At 39.6% G+C, this 20,146-nt stretch overlaps 1 protein-coding gene and 1 non-coding gene across 2 annotated transcripts in view; both read left to right on the forward strand.

The window, feature by feature from the left end:
- The window catches only part of BUB1 (BUB1 mitotic checkpoint serine/threonine kinase), a 46,634-nt gene extending 28,114 nt beyond the window's left edge, over positions 1-18,520 (forward strand). The window contains exons 17-25 of the mRNA XM_077773485.1: positions 934-1,021; positions 5,502-5,740; positions 6,875-7,018; positions 14,586-14,701; positions 15,025-15,186; positions 15,351-15,508; positions 15,606-15,780; positions 16,307-16,413; positions 18,197-18,520. Coding sequence (XP_077629611.1) covers positions 934-1,021; positions 5,502-5,740; positions 6,875-7,018; positions 14,586-14,701; positions 15,025-15,186; positions 15,351-15,508; positions 15,606-15,780; positions 16,307-16,413; positions 18,197-18,392 — 1,385 coding nt within the window. The 3' untranslated portion in view covers positions 18,393-18,520. The remainder of the gene's footprint in view (positions 1-933; positions 1,022-5,501; positions 5,741-6,874; positions 7,019-14,585; positions 14,702-15,024; positions 15,187-15,350; positions 15,509-15,605; positions 15,781-16,306; positions 16,414-18,196) is intronic.
- Positions 2,544-2,683, forward strand: LOC144239461 (small nucleolar RNA SNORA29). The gene has a single exon (XR_013337437.1). It is a non-coding gene; the product is annotated as a small nucleolar RNA SNORA29 (small nucleolar RNA).
- Positions 18,521-20,146: the final 1,626 nt, after the last annotated feature.

Consider the following 20,146-nt stretch of genomic DNA (forward strand, 5'->3'; position numbering starts at 1 on the left):
TGTAAAGTCTGAGCCTATAGACCTAAACATTTGAACTAAAGACTAAAAAGTTTCTCATAGTACTAACCCAGTATGTTACACTTCTTTTCTGAATTTTGAAGGAGAGGTCAGTCGAAATTTGGACAATTGCCAAGTGCCGTCACAAGCTTGCCACTTTAATAAAAAAATTTTTTTTCAAGTGTTTTCCATTTTGGAAAACTAGTTTAATCAGTAGAGTCTTTCAGAAAGTCAATATTGCCTGTCCTTGCAGTATTTGCACTTTAGTTAGATAAGTAGAAGCTAGTGTTCTAGTTCTAGAAAGGACTACCACCTGTCTGGGGAGGCAGCATCTGCAATGTTTAGGGCAGTGTAATACTTGGCTGTATGTAGCAGTAGCTGCCTCCCTAGCCTGTCTTTCCATAGACAGGTTTTATTTGTGTGTTTTTAGTTAAAGGGAGTGATGGTAAGTATTGCCAGGTAGCTTCCAGATACAAACACTCAATCAGTTTAATCAACTAAACACTAACATACTAATTGAAGCAGTTGGACAGAAGGACACGGATATCTCTGCCCCCCTCACCCCGTCCCCCGAAGCATCGCAGCATTTTGCTCTCCGTGTCCTTGTCATCAGGTTCTCCTGAAGTGGGTTATGCCCTCTGCCGTACCAGTAGCCTCCACAGGCATCCCGCCCAGAGCTGACTTGCCACCCTTCGGACCCTTTTCCCTTGAAAGATTGTATAGAGTTGAAATGCTCACAAATAGTAGTAGTAAAAAAAATTTTTAGTGATTCTTTTTTCCCCATTTTTAAAAATTATGGAACATTTTACCATGGAACGCTATTTTGAAGTTATAATGAAAATTGGTGTAAAAAGGAACCCTCAACTTGATAACTATGTAAGATCGTGTGGACACATGCGTGCATAACGTCTTTCTCTAATTTTCTACATATTGCAGAAAATGTGGTAGCAGAGCAGCGCCCCCACATGACTCTGGATTCTTGTGAAAAACACATGGTGGAACCCTCAAAAGACAGAAAGTTCAGGTACTGGGAGGGCACATGTGCCTCTGTCATCGCATTGTCACTCTAGCTTTACTTTTAGGATGTAGCGGAATACCTAATTCCAACCCTTCGAGGCAAACAGAGATTTCATTAACTCGCAGGTATAAGCCAGGAGATACTGTGTCTGTACACAGCCTGCTNACTTCTACCCCTTTTGAGAGCAGAGCCCTACATACCCTTCCCAGGAAGACACCCTGGCACATGGAGACTACGCAGAGCTGAGCAAACACATTCTGAGAAAGGCGTAACTTCCTTTCCAGAGGAGGAAGATGGAATGTTTAGGTCTCCTAGGTTTGGTACAGAATGCAGATGTAGCATGCACTAGTGCTTTCCGGAAGTGAAATTCCACTGGTTTTGAATAGTCTGGCAAATGTAATAGGCACTAAAAGTAGCTGCAAATTTTGAGTATTATATTCCAGTATAATGCTGATACTTTTTATGTACTGTATCCTTTAGTTAATCCTTACAGTAAGTTGAGTTGTAGGAACTATTCTTTTCACCATTAGAGATGAGGAAAGCAGGTCTAGAGAGTTAAAAATAAACAAACAAACAAGCAAATAAATAACCTGCAATTATACAGCTTGTAATTTGCAGCACTGGAATTTGAACCCGTTTCTCTAATTTCAGAAGCCTTCCTCTCGCTATTATATGTGCCGCCTCTTGTTATTAAAAAACCTCTTCTTAAACTAAGACTCCAATAAATTGGAAAAAGACATGAGCAGAATTTACAAAAGAAGAAAAATAAATAAACATGTAGAAAATGGTTAACTCACTAATAATAAAATAAATGCAAATTAACAGATCTTGCCTTTTAATTTAAAATTCTGCTCGACAGGCATAGCCTGTTCCTGCCCACAAGCAATCTTCCTACCTGCAACTGAACTTTTGATTCACGAGACTGCCGTCAGCCACACTTGGTGTAACATAGACCTATACAGGGCAAAAATCAGTTGTCAGGGGAATAATGTCTTTGGCGCCCGTGAGACAATTAAGTTGCGAGGAAACACTTAAGAGTAAGGTACAGATGTTCCCTAGCTTAGAAGCCTTGTTTCCATGGGCGTTAGTGTGTCAGTGGCTCTTGCAACACTAGATGTAGATTCCAGAGTCCCCACAAGGGACAGCCTATTACAAGAGTCATCATACCAGAAGCCTGAAGCTGTGGATTCCCAGCATATATTTCTAATTCTCTCAGTCTAGAATACAGTTGCCAGTAATGGTTATTTTTTACCATAAGCATTATTGACAGTGATACTCTTACTTTTTCAGTTTTCAGGGGAGAAGAGCTAGAAAGTTAACCAGAGTTCAAATTCTCATGGAGAAGGGAAAACTTATTCTTATCAACTTAAGCTTATCAACTTATATTGATAACTTATCAATGGTTATCAGCCATAGTAATTGGGTACTCACATAACTACTAGCAATACATATGGGTTTGGAAGCAACTTTTTCTGTGTGCATGAGTACCTCTAATATCTGTTTTGTTGTAATATAAAATGTTGGAAATACTCCCATTTGACTACCACATTTTCTCCCAATAATAGATTTTGGTGGCTATGCTTATGGGATAGATGAAAATTGCCATGATCTGAAGAGGGAGGATTTATTTGTGTCCTCCTTCTATATGAAATGGCTGAACAGAAAATTAATTAATTAAAATAAAACACTGGCAATATTTTCACTATCTAAGGACCAGGGACTTGTTCTATTCTGGCATATACCCACTGGATTAGAAGCTGTGTGGTGATTAAAATCCATGCTAGGGAATGAATAAATGAATAATATATATATAATATAAATATGAATAATATATATATAATATATATATTATTTATTTATATATACATATGGATATATATATATATATCCATTCAAGGACTGTGGAGAAACTTGGAAGATACCGCCTTTACCAAATGATCAAGGTTAATTTCACAAGTGATAGTTCATGGTAGTCTCACAATGAGAAGGGTACTCTTACCTCTGGAGTATTCTTCCCTAAAGCCAGTACTTGCAGTCTAGTCGTGAGGAAAATCTCCAAGGAACACTCTACAAAATACCTGACCAGTCCTCCTGAAAATGGACAAGGTCTTGGGAAAGTAGGAAACACTAAGGAACTGCGACGGATGAGAAGGGAGTAAGGACACGGGACAACTAAATACAACATGGTGCCCATGATCAGGTCCAGGAGCAAATAAAGGGCCCTGTGGAAAACTGGCAAAACCCAAATGAAGCTTGGAGGTTAATTAATATAACAAATGGTTGGGGCACCTGGGTGGCTCAGTCGGTTAAGCGCCCGACTTTAGCTCAGGTCATGATCTCATGATTTATGAGTTCGAGCCCTACATCAGGCTCTGTGCTGGCAGCTCAGTGCCTGGATCCTGCTTCAGATTCTGTGTCTCCCTCTCTCTCTGCCCCTCCTCCACTCATGCTCTGTCTGTCTCAAAAATAAACATTAAAAACAACATTTTTTTAATAGTGTAACAAATGTTGGTTTATTGATTTTGACAGAGGAGCCTCCTCATATACTTGATGAGGAGTATATGGGAATTCTTTATTATCCTTGCAACATTTCTTTAAATTGAAAATTATTCTAAAATTAGGTTCTTTTTGGGGCGCCTGGGTGGCCTAGTCAGTTAAGTGTCCAACTTCAGCTCAGGTCATGATCTCACGGTCAGTAAGTTCGAGCCCTGCATCGGGTTCTGTGCTGATTGTTCAGAGCCTGGAGCCTGCTTCAGATTGTGTGTCTCCCTCTCTCTCTGCTTCTCCCCCACTGGTACTCTGTCTCTGTCTCTCAAAAATGAATAAATGTTTAAAAAAATTTTTTTCTAAAATAAAATTAGTTTCTTTTTTAAAAAATTCATAGTAGGAAAAATGCCTGAAAATTCATAGTAAGAAAAATGCATGTCAAGAAGTAAGAATGAAGGGGTGCCTAGGTGGCCCAGTCGATTATGTGTCCAACTCTTGATTTTGGCTCAGGTCATGATCTCACAGTTTGTGGATTCAAGCCCCTCATCAGGCTCCGCAGTGACAGTGCAGAGCCTGCTTGGAATTCTCTCTCACTCTCTCTCTCTCTCTCTCTCTCTCTCTGTCTCTCTCTGTCTCTCTCTGTCTCTCTGCCTTTCCCCTGCTTTCATTCACTCTCCCAAAATTAAAAAATAAAAAAGTAAGAATGCAACATGAAGTTGCATGTATAAAGTTCTTTTTCTAAAAATATACATGTGTTTGTGCATATGTGGATGTAAAGGTGGAGGAGAATTGTGTGTGTAGAAATACATACACAGTCGATTCTTATTTGCATGGGTTCTTTTGTATAAAGTCACTGGAAACTCTGAATTATCCAACACTGAACCATTCGTTATTCATAGGGGATATACAGTTAGGTTCCTATGAGCCTCTGTTCACAATGTTTTGTTTACAGACACCTTATTTAATAAACATGTTGATTCATTAACATTGAACTCAGAGCCCATAGCGCTAGAACTCCTACATGAACATGGCTTATACTAACACATATTTTCTCCACAAGACACACCACAGCCTTCTTGCACGTAGGAACACTGGACAACACTTTAGTGCTGCACTTGGGGAACATTTTAAACAGAAATCACCAATAAACACACAGAAAATCACATTACTAAGTATACCACACAAGGGCACTTGTTTTATAGTGTGAGAGCTGAGACAAGAACACAGAGCGTTGCCTTATTTCACATCCCCTGGGAACACGTGTGTTGGGTGACTAAAATTTTTCATCACTCTGAATGTCTGCAAAAGCACCATAAATATTGACTTGGGGTTTGCCAATGAAATTTAACATGTAGGTGAATTCACAAATATGGAACCCATGAATAATTCAGATTAACTGTGTGTGTGTGTGTGTGTGTGTGTGTGTGTGTGTGTAAAGAAAGATACTGGTGTTAGGTTGTTGGATTATGACATTTTCTGTTTGTTTCAGTGCTGTGAAAGAAGCCATTTGGGGATGAAGTTAAATAGTCTTTTTTTTTTTTTTTTTTTNGCCTGATGCGGGGCTCAAACCCACGAACCGTGAGATCATGACCTGAGCCGAAGTCAGACGCTTAACCAACTGAGCCACCCAGGCGCCCCAAAGTTAAATAGTCTTGATCACAGTCGTGGTGCTTAGATGGCAGCTTGGGGAAATAAACCCGTCCCTCCCATCCCTCCAAGTGTTTCCCACTGAAGAATATGCAGTGTATTCCCTCACCTGCTTATTGAAATTATTTCCATGTCTTTTGATTTTATTTCTGTTCATATTGTACTAGCTGTGTATTCGCAAGTATTTATCTGAGGAAAATGCTTTAATCAACTCTTCGTGAAGCAGTTTTGAAAAGTGATTCCTAGAATAGAAAGGGAACTATTCTGTGGGACTTTCTGTGTGATCAAATCCAATAGTCTTGTAATCATGTGGTGTTTTGTTTCCTCTTGCCTATCTCTTTAACGCATTCAGTCCCATTCATGAGAAAAGCCCAAAACCAGCATTGCCTACAGATGTATCTTCAGCATCCGTGCTCCGTGTGAGACAGCCTGCTGCAGGTGGTGTGCTGACCAGTGAGGTAGAGCAGAGCCTTGAGGCTTGTAAACTCATAGACGCTGACCTTGCCGTTGAAAAAGATCCATCGGATGCCAGTGCTGGGTGCCCAGTGGAATGGATGCGGACTGATTCACTTGGGAATGTTGACGCTCCAAGTATGAACACACGTTCAGTCCTAACTGTGTCCCTGAATAAGGACAATAGCCTGGTGAAAGCTGTTCCATGAAAGAAGCTCAAAGAGCAGGGACCTGAATGTCACTGAGTAGACCACAAGCTCAGACAGAACTTGCATACTGTGTTGCAGTGCACTGCAATAGTTGCATACTTGAAGGGCAACTGAATCTGTTTTAATTTTAGAAGGTATCAAAATAAATACTGTTGGAAGAGGGACTTGGAATTGGAGGGTCTATTCTGTGCCGGGCATTTAAGACTGGGATCCCTGTTTCACAGAAATGTAAACAGGCTCGGTGCTTAACTCCTTTCCCCCGGTTACACAGAAACAGTCTTGGATAGTCTTGCACAGTGGCTAAGACTGATTAGGTTCTAGTCCTAGCTCCCCCTCTTAGGCTGTCACGTGATCTTTTCAAGATCATTTCAGTTCTCTGTGGCCCTCTTTCCTATTCTGCAAAGTGGATGTGATGGTTCTACTTCAGAGTCTTAGAAGGACCAAGTGAACTACTAAGCCTAAAGTACTCAGAACAGGGCCCTACTTATGCTTAGCACTAAGTAAATGGTAGTCATGCTGGATTGGTCTCTGAAACTACCACTGAAAGAATTTTTATAGCATTATAAATTGGACAGAAACTTTATTCTGCCCTTTAGAAATTGTTTCTCTTTTATGAATCCAAAGTACATCTCTTCCATGGAAATTGCTCATAGATCTTGTAAGTATTGAAAGGCACTGTGTTTTGTAGATACAAGTGGGAAAGCAAGTCAAGAATATATATCTGAGCATGTTAGAAGTAACTAAGATCTGGGTCGGCCTTTAACACATAATTATGGTAAAGGCAGAGTCTAGTAGTTCCAGGCAAGTGGAACAGATGCCCTTGGGGCTCACTTCCTTTGTCACAACTAAATATTGATCTAAATCTGTAGACCTAAAATAACAAATAATGAACTATGCAGAACTAGCTGTTTCAGCATTTGAGAATGGTTATTATTTAAATCAATGCTCTCTTAATAATGAAGCTTTTGAAAGCTTTTTTAATGAATGTCTTTATCTATAGTTTCTTTGGGAAAATTCTTGGGTACTGAATTCATTTTCTTTTTTTGTTCCCATTCCTTCTAAGACTTGACTGTTGAGAATCCATGGGATGATAAGTTGATTCTCAAACTTTTATCTGGGCTTTCTAAGCCAGTGAGATCCTATCCAAATACTTATGAATGGCAATGTAAACTTCCAGCCATCAAGCCCAAGACTGAGTTTCAACTGGGTAAGGACTTTGTGGGTAATAAAACTTTAAACTCTTGTTTTTGTCTGGGAAGCTGATGATAACATGTGTGATTCCCCTTCTGGTACCACCCCTAGCCCTGCCCCCCAATCCCTACTTCCACTAGTTTTATCTATAGTATAAAGCTGAGAACATTTTGTTAACCCATAACTGTAGGATTTTGATTGCTATTGGGACTATAATTTACAGAGGGCAATTTGGCAATATCTGTCAAAGTAGAAAATGCATATACTTTTAGAAATTCCCTTTGAAGAATTTCCACAGATATGCTTGCATACATTCAGAATGACGTGTGCGTATAAAAACAACAGATTGGAAACAACACAGGTGTCCTTGTGGACTGCTTAAATAAATTATGGGACAATTCTACGGGAGAATATAGCTCACTCTGTACTGATAGGACATGATGTCCAAAGCATGCTGTTAAGTGAAAGTACAAACTAGTATTAGATGCTGCCTTTCATTTCTTAGAAAGGGGAAAGATATTCATATTGGATATTGTTTCCAGAGAACCCTTGAAACATACTCAAAACTAACAGAATTGGTTAACGGAGTGGATATGGACAGCAATGGGAGCAAGACTTCTCACAATATACTTTACACATACACACACACACACACACACACACACACATACAGATTTCCTTGTTAACATCTTGTATTAGTTTGGTACATTTGTTAAAGTTGATGAGCCAATGTTAATAGACTATTATTAACCAAAGTCCATAGTTTACATTAGGGTTCATTCTTTGTGTTGCACAGTCTATGGGCTTTGGCAAATGTTTAATCACATGTATCTATCATTATTGTATCATAAAGAATAGTTTCACTGCCTCCAAAATCCCCTATGTTCCATGTATGCATCATCTCTTGCCTCCACCAGAAACCCTGGCAAACACTAATCTTTTTACTATTGTCTCCATAGTTTTTGCCTTTTCCAGAATGTCAGATAGTTGTAATCATACAGTATGCAAGCTTTTTGGATTGGCTTCTTTCACTTAGCCATATGCAATTAAGGTTCCTTGGTCTTTCCATGACAGTTCTTTCTTTACAATCACTGAGTTTATGTGAATGGGCCATAGTTTATTTATCTGTTCACCTATTGAAGGACATCTTGGCTGCTTCCAAGTTTGGGTAATTATGAACAAAACTGTTGTAAACACTAATAGGCAGTTTTTGTATGGACATAAGAGTTCAGTTCATTTGGGTAAATACCAATGAGTTGTGATTGCTAGAACATGTGGTAAGAGTATGTTTACTTCTGTAAGAAACTGCCAACCTGCCTTCAAATGGAGTTTGTACTATATTGTATTCTCACCAGCAGTGAAGGAGAGTTCTGCTGCTCCATATCCTCACCACCATTTGGTGGTGTCAGTAGTTTGGGATTTGGCCATTCTAACAGATGTGCATTGAAAAGCATTTCATTATTTTTCATTTGCAATTCCCTCATTACATAATGATGTTGCACATTTTTTCATATGTTTACTTGCCATCTGTATATCTTCTTTGGTGATCTGTATGTGCAGATCTTTTGCCCATTTTTTAAAAATCAGGTGGTTCATTTTCTTATTTTTCCCCCCATTTTCTTAACTGAGTTTTAAGAGTTGTGTATTTTGAATAACCATTATCAGATAAGTACTTGTTTTTGCAAAGGTATTCTCTCAGTCTCTGGATTGTCTTTTCATTCTATTAACTGTGTCTTGTGCAGAGCAGAAGTTTTTAAATTTTGTCTAGTTTATCAATTTATTTCTTTCATGGACCATCCCTTTGGTGTTGTGTGAAAGAGGTCATCAATAAACCCAAGGTCACCTACCTATTCTCCTGTGTTACCTTCTAGGAATGTAATAGTGTTATGTTTTACATTTATGTGCATGATTCATTTTGAGTAAATGTTTATGAAGGTAGAAGTTCTGTGTCTAGATTCATTTTTGCATGTTGATGTCCATTTGTTCCGTCACCATTTATTGAAAAGGCTTTCCTTTCATAATTAAATTGTCTTTGCTCTGTCAGTGATCAGTGTAGTATATTAGTTCGGCTGTGTTTCTGAACTCTTTTCTATTCCATTGATCTCTTTGTCTACACCACACTGCTCTGATTACTCTAGCTTTTATAGTAAGTCTTGATGTTGGGTAGTGTCAGTCCTCCAAATTGTTCTTCGTGTTCACTGTCTGGACCTTTCTCTTTCCACATAAACTTTAGAATCTCTATGTCAGTAGCCGCAAAATTCCTTGCAGGGATTTTCATTGGTATTGCCTTGTACTATAGATCAAGTTGGGAAGAGATGACATCCTGACAGTCCTATCCATGTACATAGAATATCTCTGTTTATTTAGATCTTCTTTGGTTTTTTTAAATCAAAGTTTTATAGTTTTCCTTATATAGATCTTGTACATATTTTGTTAGGTTAATACCCAAGTTATTTCATTTTGGAAGATGCTAAAGTGTTGTGTTTTTTTAAATTGCAAATTCCACTTACTAATTTCTAGTACATAGGAAAGGAATTGACTTCTATGTTAACCTTGTATCCTGCAACCTTGCTATAGTCATGTGTTAGTTACTGGAGATTTTTTTGTTGATTCTTTGGGATTTTCCAGCTAGATGATGCTGTCATCTGTGTACTAGAACTGTTTTATTCCTCCCCAATCTATATACCTTTTATTTTCTTTTCTTGTTTGATTGCATTAGCTAGGACTTCCAGTATAATGTTGAATAGAAGTAGTAAGAGGAGAAATTCTTGTCTTGTTCCTGATCTTAATGGCAAAACATTTATCCATTTCTACCATTAAGTATGATTTTAGCAGTAGGGTTTTTTCCTAGATGTTTTTATTACTAAGTTGAGGAAGTTTCCTGCTATTCCTAGTTTGCAGAGAGCCATTCATCATGAATGGGTGTTGGATTTTATCAAACACTTTTTCTGTTTTTATGATAGAATCATGTGACTTTTTAGTCTGTTGCTATAACAGATTTATTCATTGATTTTTTAATATTGACCCAGCCTTGCATACCTACCTGGATTAAATTCCACTTGGTCGTGATAAATAATTCTTTGTATACTTTTTTTTGGATTTCATTTGCTAATACTTTGTTGAGGAATTTTATATTTATGTTCATAAGAGATACTGTTCTGTAGTTTTCTTGTACTGTAACTGGCTGTTTCTGGTATTAGAGTAATGCTGGCCTCATCGAAGGGATTAGAAAGTATTCTTTCTGCTTCTATCCTCTGAAAGAGGCTGTAGAGAATTGCTATAATTTCTTCCTTACATGTTTGGTAGAATTTACCGGTGAGCCATCCGGTCCTGGTGCTGTCTGTTTCGGAAAAGCTATTAATTATTGATTGAATTTCTTGTCTGTTTCTTCCTGTGTAAAGACGTTTCATCCAGGTGATCAAATTTGTGGGCACAGAGTTGTTCATAGTATTCCTTTATTATCTTTTTAATTCATGGGATCTATAGTGATGTCCCCTCTTTCATTTCTGATATTAGCATTTTGTGTCCTTTCCCTTTTTTTTTTTTCCTTAGATAATCTGGTAGGGGTTATGGGTTTTATTGATCTTTTCAAAGAATCAGCTTTTTGTTTTATCGATATCCTCTGTTGATGTTCTGTTTTCAATTTCATTGATACCTGCTCTAATTATTTTTTTCTTCTACTTTGGATTTAATTTGTTCTTTTCTAGTTTTCTAGAGTGGAAACTAAACTTATTGATTTCAGATCTTTCTTTTTAAACATACACATTTAATCCTATAAATTTCCCTCTAAGCATTGCTTTTGCTATATCCCACAATTTTAATAAATGGTGTTTTCATTTTCTTATAGTTCAAAATATTTTAAAATTTCACTTGAGATTTTTCTTTGATTTATGTGTTGTTTAATCTCTCAACTGTTTTGGGGCTTTCCAGCTATCTTTTCTTATTGATTACTAGTTCATTTCTACTGTGGTTGGAGCACATTGTATGATTTCGTTGTTGTTTTTTTTGTTTTAATTTGGTAAAGGTGTGTTTTACAGCCCAGAATGGTCTGTCTTGGAAAGCATTCTGTGTGAGCTTGTGAAGAATGTATAGTCTGCTGTTGGTAGATAAAGTATTCTATAAATGTGAATTGGACCCAGTTGATTGATGCTGCTGTTCAAGGCAATCATGCCCTTACTGATTTTCTGCCCGTTGGATCTGTTGATTATGGATAGAGGCATCTAGAAATCTCCAACTAGAATAGTGAATTCATCTGTTCTCCCTACAGTTTTGTCAATTTTTCCCTCACTATTTTGAGGCTCTGTTGTCAGATACATACACATTAAGGAATTATGTCTTCTTGGAAAATTGGTCCTTTATCATTATCTAATGCCCCTTTTAATGCCCGATCATTTTCCTTGCTCTGAAGTCTGCTCTGTCTGAAATTAGAATAGCTACCCCAGCCTTCTGTTTATTAATGTTAGCATGGCATATCTTTCTCTATCCCTTCACTTTTAATCTATCTGTATTTGACATGTTTTTCTCACAACATCTAGCTGGGTCTTATATTTTTATCTTCAGTGGTAGTTTCTGTTTTCACTGGTATATTTAGTCTATTGATCATTAAAAAGATTGTTGATATAGTGGGATTAATGTCTACTATGTTTATTGCTAATATCTATTCACTGCCCTTGTTCTTTGTTTCCTTTTTTTGTCTTCTTTCTGCCTTCTCTGGTTTTATTTGGATATTTCTGTAATTTTGTTTTCTCAGTTAGTATATCAGTTATATTTCATTTTTAGTGGTTGCCCTAGAGTTTGCAATATACATTTAAAACTAATCCAAGCCCACCTTCAATGAACATTATTACCAGTTCACAGGTATAGTGCCAGGTACCTTATAACAGAATATTACCAAATCTTCCCTCCTGTCCCTTATAACAGTACTGTCACTCATTTCACTTATCCTAAGCTGTACTTACTGTATACATTGTAGCAATTATTTTGATCAGTTATCTGCTAGATCAACTAAGAATAAGAGAAATAAAAGATTTTCTTTTATCTTCATTTATTCCTTTTCCTACACTCTTCTGATCTGAGTTTCTGACCTATTTCCTCTCCCTTTTCTCTGAAAAACTTCTTTTAACATTTCTTGCAAGGCAGGTTTACTGGTGACAGAGTCCCTTAATCATTGTGTAAACAAGTCTTTATTTCTTCACTTTTGAAGGGATAATTTCACTGGATACAGAATTTTTGATTTGGTGGTTTTTCTTTCAACACTTTCTCCACTCTCTTCTTGCTTGTGTGGTCTCCGAAGAAAATTCCATGTAATTCTTATCCTTGCTGTTCTGTAAGTAGGTGGTTTTATCCCTCTGGCTTCTTTCGAGACCTCCTCCTTGTCTGATTTTCTGCAGTTTGAATACAACTTGTGTAGGTGCAGACTTTTTGGTATTTTTCCTGCCTTGTGTTCTCTGAGATTCCTAGATCCCGGACTTAGTGTCTGTCATTAATTTTGGGAATTTCTCAGCCATTTCGACCCTAAATATTTTCTCTCTTCCTTCCTCTTTTTCTTCTGCCTTCTAATATTCCCATTACACATATGTTATACCTATTGTAATTGTCCCACAATTCTTGAACATTCTTTTCTATCTTTTAAGTTTTTTTTTTCTCTTTGCAAATCAGGTTTGGAAGTTTCTATTGACATACCTGCAAACTGACTGACTCTTTTCCCAGCCATGAACACTGTATTGATGAGCCCATCAAAAAGTCTTTATTTCTGTTATAATGGTTTTTTTTCCTAGTACTTCCTTTTGATTCTTTCTCAGAGTTTCTGTTTGCTTACATTTCCCATATGTTCTTGCATATTATCTCTTTTTTTTTTTATTATAGTTTAGTGTATTAATCATAATTTTTTTTTTAATTCCTGGTCTTAGAATTCCAAAATCTTTGCTGTATGCTTGTCTGGCTCTGATACTTACTCTGTGTCTTCAAGCCGTGTTTTTGTCTTTTAGTGTGCTTGTAATTTTTGTTAGCAGCCAGGACTGATGTACTGGGTAAAAGTAACTGAGATAAAATAGGCCTTTACTGTAAGATTTCTGCTTCTCTGTCTTGGGATTAGGCTGCCTTTACTGTTTGTTGCCACCATAGAAACTAAAGTTCCCATTTGTGTCCTTATTTCTGCCTTTCCTGCTGGCTTAGGGTTTCCCCTGAGACTTGTTCTTTTTTTTTTTTTAATGCTTTTCTAAATTTTTTAATTTAATTTTTTGAGAGAGAGAGAGAGACAGAGCATGAGCAGGGGAGGGGCAGAGAGAGAGGGAGACACAGAACTCAAAGCAGGCTCCAGGTTCTATGCTGTCAGCACAGAGCCCGATGCAGGGCTTGAACTCACTATGAGATCATGACTTGAGCCAAAGTGTCCGACTGAGCCACCCAGGCGCCCCGAGACTTGTGCTTAAACAAGGGCTGAAACACCAGTTGTGCTGTAACCCCCAGCTGCTGGCTCCAGTGGTGCTTTCTGCTCCCGTGAACTGTGGTTCTCTGTATCCACCAGTTTGTCTCCCCAGTTTTGGGCAGCTCCCTGTGACCTCAGTTCTTTAATGGATTTAAGAAGAGTTGTCAATTTTCAGTTTGTGTAGCTTTTTTGTTTTCTATTGTGAGGGTGGAGTAATGACTTCCATGCTCCTTCAAGAGCAACATTAGAAACTGGAAGTCTATTTTTTATATTTGATTTGTAACACGTGGATTTTTTTCAATTACTTTGAAAATCTATTGCAACTTTACCTTGGTAGTTTTCCTCCCCAAACCAGTAACCCCAGTGTTATTAAAAATAGCAAGACCAATCCAATTTGAAGGACATTCTACAGTTTATGTGACCAGTACTCCTTGGAAGTGTGCTGGTCATCTAAAACAAAAAGTTTGAAGCTGTCACAGCCTGTCAGAGGCTGAGGAGTCCTGGAACATCAAGGAAAAACTAGTGAAATGCAGCTAATTCGTGGGTTTAGTAACATAACAGTGTGGGTTCTGTATTTGTGATGAACGTATCATGCCTACCGAAAGTTAACAGCAGAGGAAACCGAGTGCAGAGCAAACAGAAACAACTATCTTTGCAACTTTTCTGTACATTGAAAACTACCTAAGATAAAATTTTTACTTTAATAAAAAATTTTAATTACTCTATTAGAAATATTAGGACAATCATACTTTGCCCTTTGTGTCCAAGTGTAAAACACTTGGGTTTCTCAAAGGCCTATGGTAGACCTTTATTCAGTTACAGAATCAACAGTCCTGCCAAGTACGCAGCGCAGGTATCACCCCTTTAAATCTGAGAATATGGGTGAAGGGAGGATGTCTGCCCATTCCTGCCATAAAGTGGCAGGTGCAGCACCCAGTAGTGCTGCCTTTGGTCCCCCCACATGCCATGTAAAAAGGGAGGCTGTCTTGTGGCAGGTGTTTAATTTTTAACACAAGGAGAAACTTTCCTGAGGGAGCTATATCCATTTTTACATATGAAGGCAAACAAGCACCAAGAAAATTCTACAAATACACAATTGACCAAAAATAATGCTTTGAACCTTCTCTTCTTCCCTTTGACACATCTGTCTTCTAAGGTTCTTTGCTGGTGTACATCGATCACCTTCTTGGAGAAGGGGCCTTTGCCCAAGTCTATGAAGTCACCCATGGAGATGTGAACGATACCAAAAATAAACAGAAATTTGTCTTAAAGGTAAATAATCTAGATGAGCAGTTTTTTATGTGGTGTACAAGTGCATTTTTAGAACCTGAGTTTGTCAGCCCCCTTTTTCTCTTTCGAGACAACAGTTACTTCACTTGGGTCTGTAGTCCACAATTAAGAAACACAAACTGTCTGGCAAGGATTCGGGATGAACTTGCCACAGACGACCTCACAGTAGACCCCGCACTTCAGCGACAGTCCATAGCTTGTCATCACCTTCTACCCCACGTCGTTTGTTGGGGTACATGTTGCTTTCTGGCTGTCGCTTTCCAGAATGTGATACCAGATGTGAATGTCACATACCTGACTTGCAGGTCCAGAAGCCTCCCAACCCCTGGGAATTCTACATTGGGACCCAGCTGATGGAGCGACTAAAGCCAAGCGTGCGGCACATGTTCATCAAATTCTACTCCGCCCACTTATTCCAGAATGGCAGCATATTGGTGGGCGATCTCTACAGCTATGGGACATTGCTGGTGAGTGTGTTCATCGGTATGATGTGAACCTGAATTGGAAGTACATCTTTGGCCGGTGCCCTGCTCATACCTTTTGTAGTTGGAGTGGTCGGTGGGTGCAGAGCTCTTGAAATTGCATTAATCCTGTGCAACCAATACAGGATTCTACTCTCTGTTGCTTCTAGAATGCAATCAACCTCTATAAAAGTACCCCTGAAAAGGTGATGCCTCAAGCTCTAGTCCTCTCTTTTGCGATCAGGATGCTCGACATGGTTGAACAAGTGCACGGCTGTGAAATTATTCATGGAGACATTAAGCCGGACAATTTCATACTTGGAAACAGGCAAGTGCGGCACTTTTAATGCAGGTCTTAATGCTTCCCCAGCAGCCTTCTGCTGTTTGTGCTCATGCCACCTGGCCCTTGTTCGTGTTTAATACAGGTTTTTGGAACAGGATGGTGATGCTGATGATGCATCTGCTGGCTTGGCATTGATCGATCTGGGTCAGAGTATAGATATGAAACTTTTTCCGAAAGGAACTGTGTTTACAGGGAGGTGCGAAACGTCTGGTTTTCAGTGTGTTGAGATGCTCAGTAACAAGCCGTGGAACTACCAGGTACGGAACTAATGTGAGACAGTTAAGAATGGTTTCCTTCGTCATACTTCCTATATTTTACAAATGAACTTGGGGATCTAGTGAGTTCGGGCTGGCCTCGTCCTCTCCTGCACTGGGAGTGACGACCATGCTCAAGTGTTGTTTTCAGTCGCAGTCGCATGTGAGGGGCTTGGAGGACAGGCAGAGACCAGCCACCAGGCTGCAGGGGAGGGCGGGGCGAGCACTCCCAAGCTGCCCATGCAGAAGACAGGCCGGAGTGCTGCATTGGCCCCTGGACAGAACACACGTACGTGTGGAAGAATGGCTTTCTCCAGGGCTGCCTCAAGAGACCTTGGCTGGGAAGCCTCCAGCAAGGCCCAGACAGGAATTACTGAGCAGGGCATATCGGTGGGGGCTTGAACAATCAGCTTCCAAAATTATTTGCAAGTAAAATCCTGTGGTTATTGCTGCACAAATTAGCGAGCCTTCTTCAGGTACTCCTGTGTGCATTACCATGTCGTCACACACCCTGACGTTTCCTTCGTAGATTGATTACTTCGGAGTCGCTGCAACAGTGTACTGCATGCTTTTCGGCACTTACATGAAAGTGAAAAATGAAGGAGGAGTTTGGAAGCCCGAAGGTCTTTTCAGGAGGTGAGCGTTTGCATGGGTGCCGCAGTGCAGGATCACGAGCGGTGGAGTGTGGGGTTCCCTCGGTGGGGAAGACAGATCTCCGCCGCTGCCTGGAAGAGCCCTGCCTTGGGCGGCGCAGGGAGGCAGCACAGTCCTGGACACTGGGCACAGTGAGCGAGGTCCGAAGCCCCCTACAGTCCCCAGACCCCAGACAGTGGGGCAGCCGATGCCGTCCCAGAACCAGCGAAAGCTACTAGCCACACGGTCGGCCTCTTTACAGGTTAGAGAGACCACCCCGTGTCACTGAGCCTCACACTTTTGCTGGTCTTCTTGCCTTTGTCAATGGGAATAATGCTGAGCGTACTTTCCCAAGGCGTTTCTTTTTTTTTATTTTTATTTTTTTTATTTTTTTTAGTGTTTATTTTTGAGAGAGAGAGAGAGTGTGAGCAGGGGAGGGGCAGAGAGAGAGAGGGAGACACAGAATCAAAAGCAGGCTCCAGGCTCTGACCTCAAATACATGAACTGGGAGATCATGACCTGAGCCGAAGTCAGACACTTAACCGACTGAGCCACCCAGGTGCCCCTCCTAAGATGTTTCTTTTAAGAAGCAAAGGAAATCACGTATGTGAAAGTGCTCTGCAAATTATGAAGTCATATGATGAGACAGCTGTCTGTCACAGGATAGGCTTTTAGGTCCCATCCTTGTGTGATTTTGGTTTTTGTAAGACTGTTTTCCCATCTATAAAGTCATGGTGAAAATTAATGACTTGACTGGAGCTCTTCCTATCAACACAGGTGGCTCTCTTAACACAGTGTCATGGAAACGAGCTGTTTAACAATCGAAAGTTTGGTACGTGCATGGTCACTATATCAGCTAAACTTTTCTCAACTTTTTTTGAAGTCTAAAAACATGCAGAAAGTACAGTCACCTTTAGTGTGCAAAACGTCTAATGACATTTTACATGTTTATATCTTGAAGAAATTTAGGCTAGGACCTCCCCCAGCCCTCCCACCCACACCCACACTCCTCGACCAAAAATATATTACAAAATGTAGTGTCCGTTTATAAATAAGATCAGATTCAGGCCCTGAAGGAGAACCTATAACAGCTATGATTTATTCTGCATAATAAGTCATCAAATTCAGTAAATACTGTATTCCTTCTCTTGCTCATAATCAAAGACTAGAGGGTTATCCAAAAGGCCTCCATCTCTGACCACCAGTGTAAAGAAAAGTCTTAACCCTCAGCGGGCCTGATAGTAGTGGGCTAAATATTCTGTCTGAAACTCAAATCTAGTTGTATTCTGCTTTCTCCCCGGGGCCTCATCTCCATGCTGTGGGGTTTTTGCAGTTCTTTTTAATGACTCCAGTAATTGGAACTCTAAGTGTGAACTCTATTCTGGGCAGTCCAGCCTGTCTCCTGGTCCCAGCACGAACACATTGAGGCCCATCAGAACCGTGCAGCCACATTAACAGATTCTGGCCATAGGGTTTATAATGCTAGCCAAAACCAGAGCGATTTTCTTAAATAGATAAATAAATAAAAGACAAAGTTCTCCCACTGAAGAGGTATTATTTCTAAACTAAAGTCATTTTTTTTGGAGTAAGGTGTGTACAGACATTTAATTAGATCTCTGATTTCTCTTACTTATAATAGATTTCATTGCTTGATGCATTATGATGTATTTAGATGAAGTTCTGTTCAGCTCTCCAAGCACATTAGAAGCCAGGGGCAGGAGTGAGGCTGCCCCACGTGCTGGGCGCAGCATTTTATCTTGTATTCATGCACTGTCTGTCTCTCCAGGCTTCCTCATCTGGACATGTGGAGTGAGTTTTTTCACATCATGTTGAATATACCAGATTGTCATCATCTTCCATCTTTGGATTTGTTAAGGCAAAAGCTGAAGAAAATATTTCAGCAACACTATACAAACAAGATTAAGACCCTACGTAATAGGCTGATTGTACTGCTCCTAGAATATAAGCGTTCTCGAAAATAATATACGGAGATCCCCTAAAATTCACTTTGTAAATGCTGGCCTGCTCGCTTTGACCCTTGATGTTTTCCACATTTATTGTTTATGTAAGTGTTTCTTAAAAATAAAGTCCACAACATACATCCATGTGACTTCGTTGTTACTGATATTTCAACCAAGTATAGCAGGCTGATGGGGCGGACGGCTCTTGGGATTCAGGCCTTCATGTAAATCATTGGATGTGAACATTCTCTAAAGTCACTTTAACACCAGTCTGTTCGCTTTAATCCAAAAAAGGGGCAAGACAGATTTTTTTAAATTATTATTTTAATGTTTATTTTTGAGACAGAGACAGAGTGCAAGCAGAGGAGGAACAGAGATAGAGGGAGACACAGAACCCAAAGCGGGCTCCAGGCCCTGAGCTGTCATAACGGAGCCCGATGTGGGACTCAAAGTCATGAACCATGAGATCATGACCTGAGTCGGACACTTAGTCGACTGAGCCACCCAGGCGCCCCAAGACAGCTTTTTTCTAAGTTGAGGGTTTATATTTGTCTAAAATAAACAAAAATTCTCCAAATGCTATTCAAAGGACTTCAAGTGTTTGTGAATAAAGTTTGCCTGTTCTTTATGGCACCTGTTCTTCAGTGCTGCCCATAGGAAAAACATAGGTATCAATCTTAAGCATGTGTTTTTGAAAGTACCATTCAAAGGAGTATCTCCCATCTTGAAAATAGTCTTATAAGCTGTATAAAACAGCCAACTTAGCATTTATTGACATTTAGAGCTGGAAAGGTCCTATAAACAACTGAACAGCCTTCCTCCATGCCTCCCTCCTTCTTTCCTTAGCATTATGAGGTAAAGAAATTAGAGGCAACACCCAGTTCAGGAGCACAGAGTGAACTGCTTCCTCCACCTCCCTTACTCCCACCTACCTGGGATCCCATTCCAGAGGCAGCAATGACTCCCTTTTAAATATTTCCAAAAATGATTCTAAGCATATTTCTGTATATTTTTCATACAACTAGCATAATTAGGTGTTTTTATGTTTTTAATCTAATGTATGGAGTGTATTTACTACATAGAGGATGGTCTTGTTTTTGTTAAGGACTGTGTAATATTTCAATATATGATGTATCTATAAATTCCTAGGAACGAAATTGCTGCATCAAAGGTGAGTACATTTATTTTTTTTATGTTTTATTTACTTCTGAGAGAGAGAGGAAGAGAGACAGTGTGAGCAAGGAAGGGTCAGAGAGAGAGGGAGATACAGAATCTGAAGCAGGCTCCAGGCTCTGAGCTAGCTGTCAGCACACAGCCCGACACGGGGCTCAAACCGTGAGGTCATGACCTGAGCCGAAGTCGGACGCTTAACTAACTGAGCCACCCAAGTGCCCCAAGGGTGAGTGCATTTAAACTTTTGTGTCAGGATCTGCAAATAACCCCCATACGGGCCGCACCAGCACATCTCAGCATCCGTTCCCCTTCGCCTGCACTAAACGCAGGGATCAGGCTCTCGACATTTGCTGCTCTGACATGGAAAATGGTTATCTCCTCACTCTGTCCATTTGCATGCTCTTCTGAAGGTAGGCCAAATATATTCGAGCTATGTGCGTTCGTTTTCTGTGAACTCTCTTTGTCCCCTTTTCATTTTGATTGTTCTTTTTCAGGTGAACTTGAAGGAGCCCTTTGTATATGAGATACAAATATTTGTCCCAGTTTGTCATCTGTCTTCAAACTCATGAGTTCTGTTTCCGCAAATTTAAAAAATTTTGGTT

This window comes from Crocuta crocuta, unplaced genomic scaffold, assembly GCF_008692635.1.
Source record: "Crocuta crocuta isolate KB4526 unplaced genomic scaffold, BGI_CrCroc_1.0 scaffold67, whole genome shotgun sequence".
In the NCBI taxonomy this organism is placed as follows: domain Eukaryota; kingdom Metazoa; phylum Chordata; class Mammalia; order Carnivora; family Hyaenidae; genus Crocuta; species Crocuta crocuta.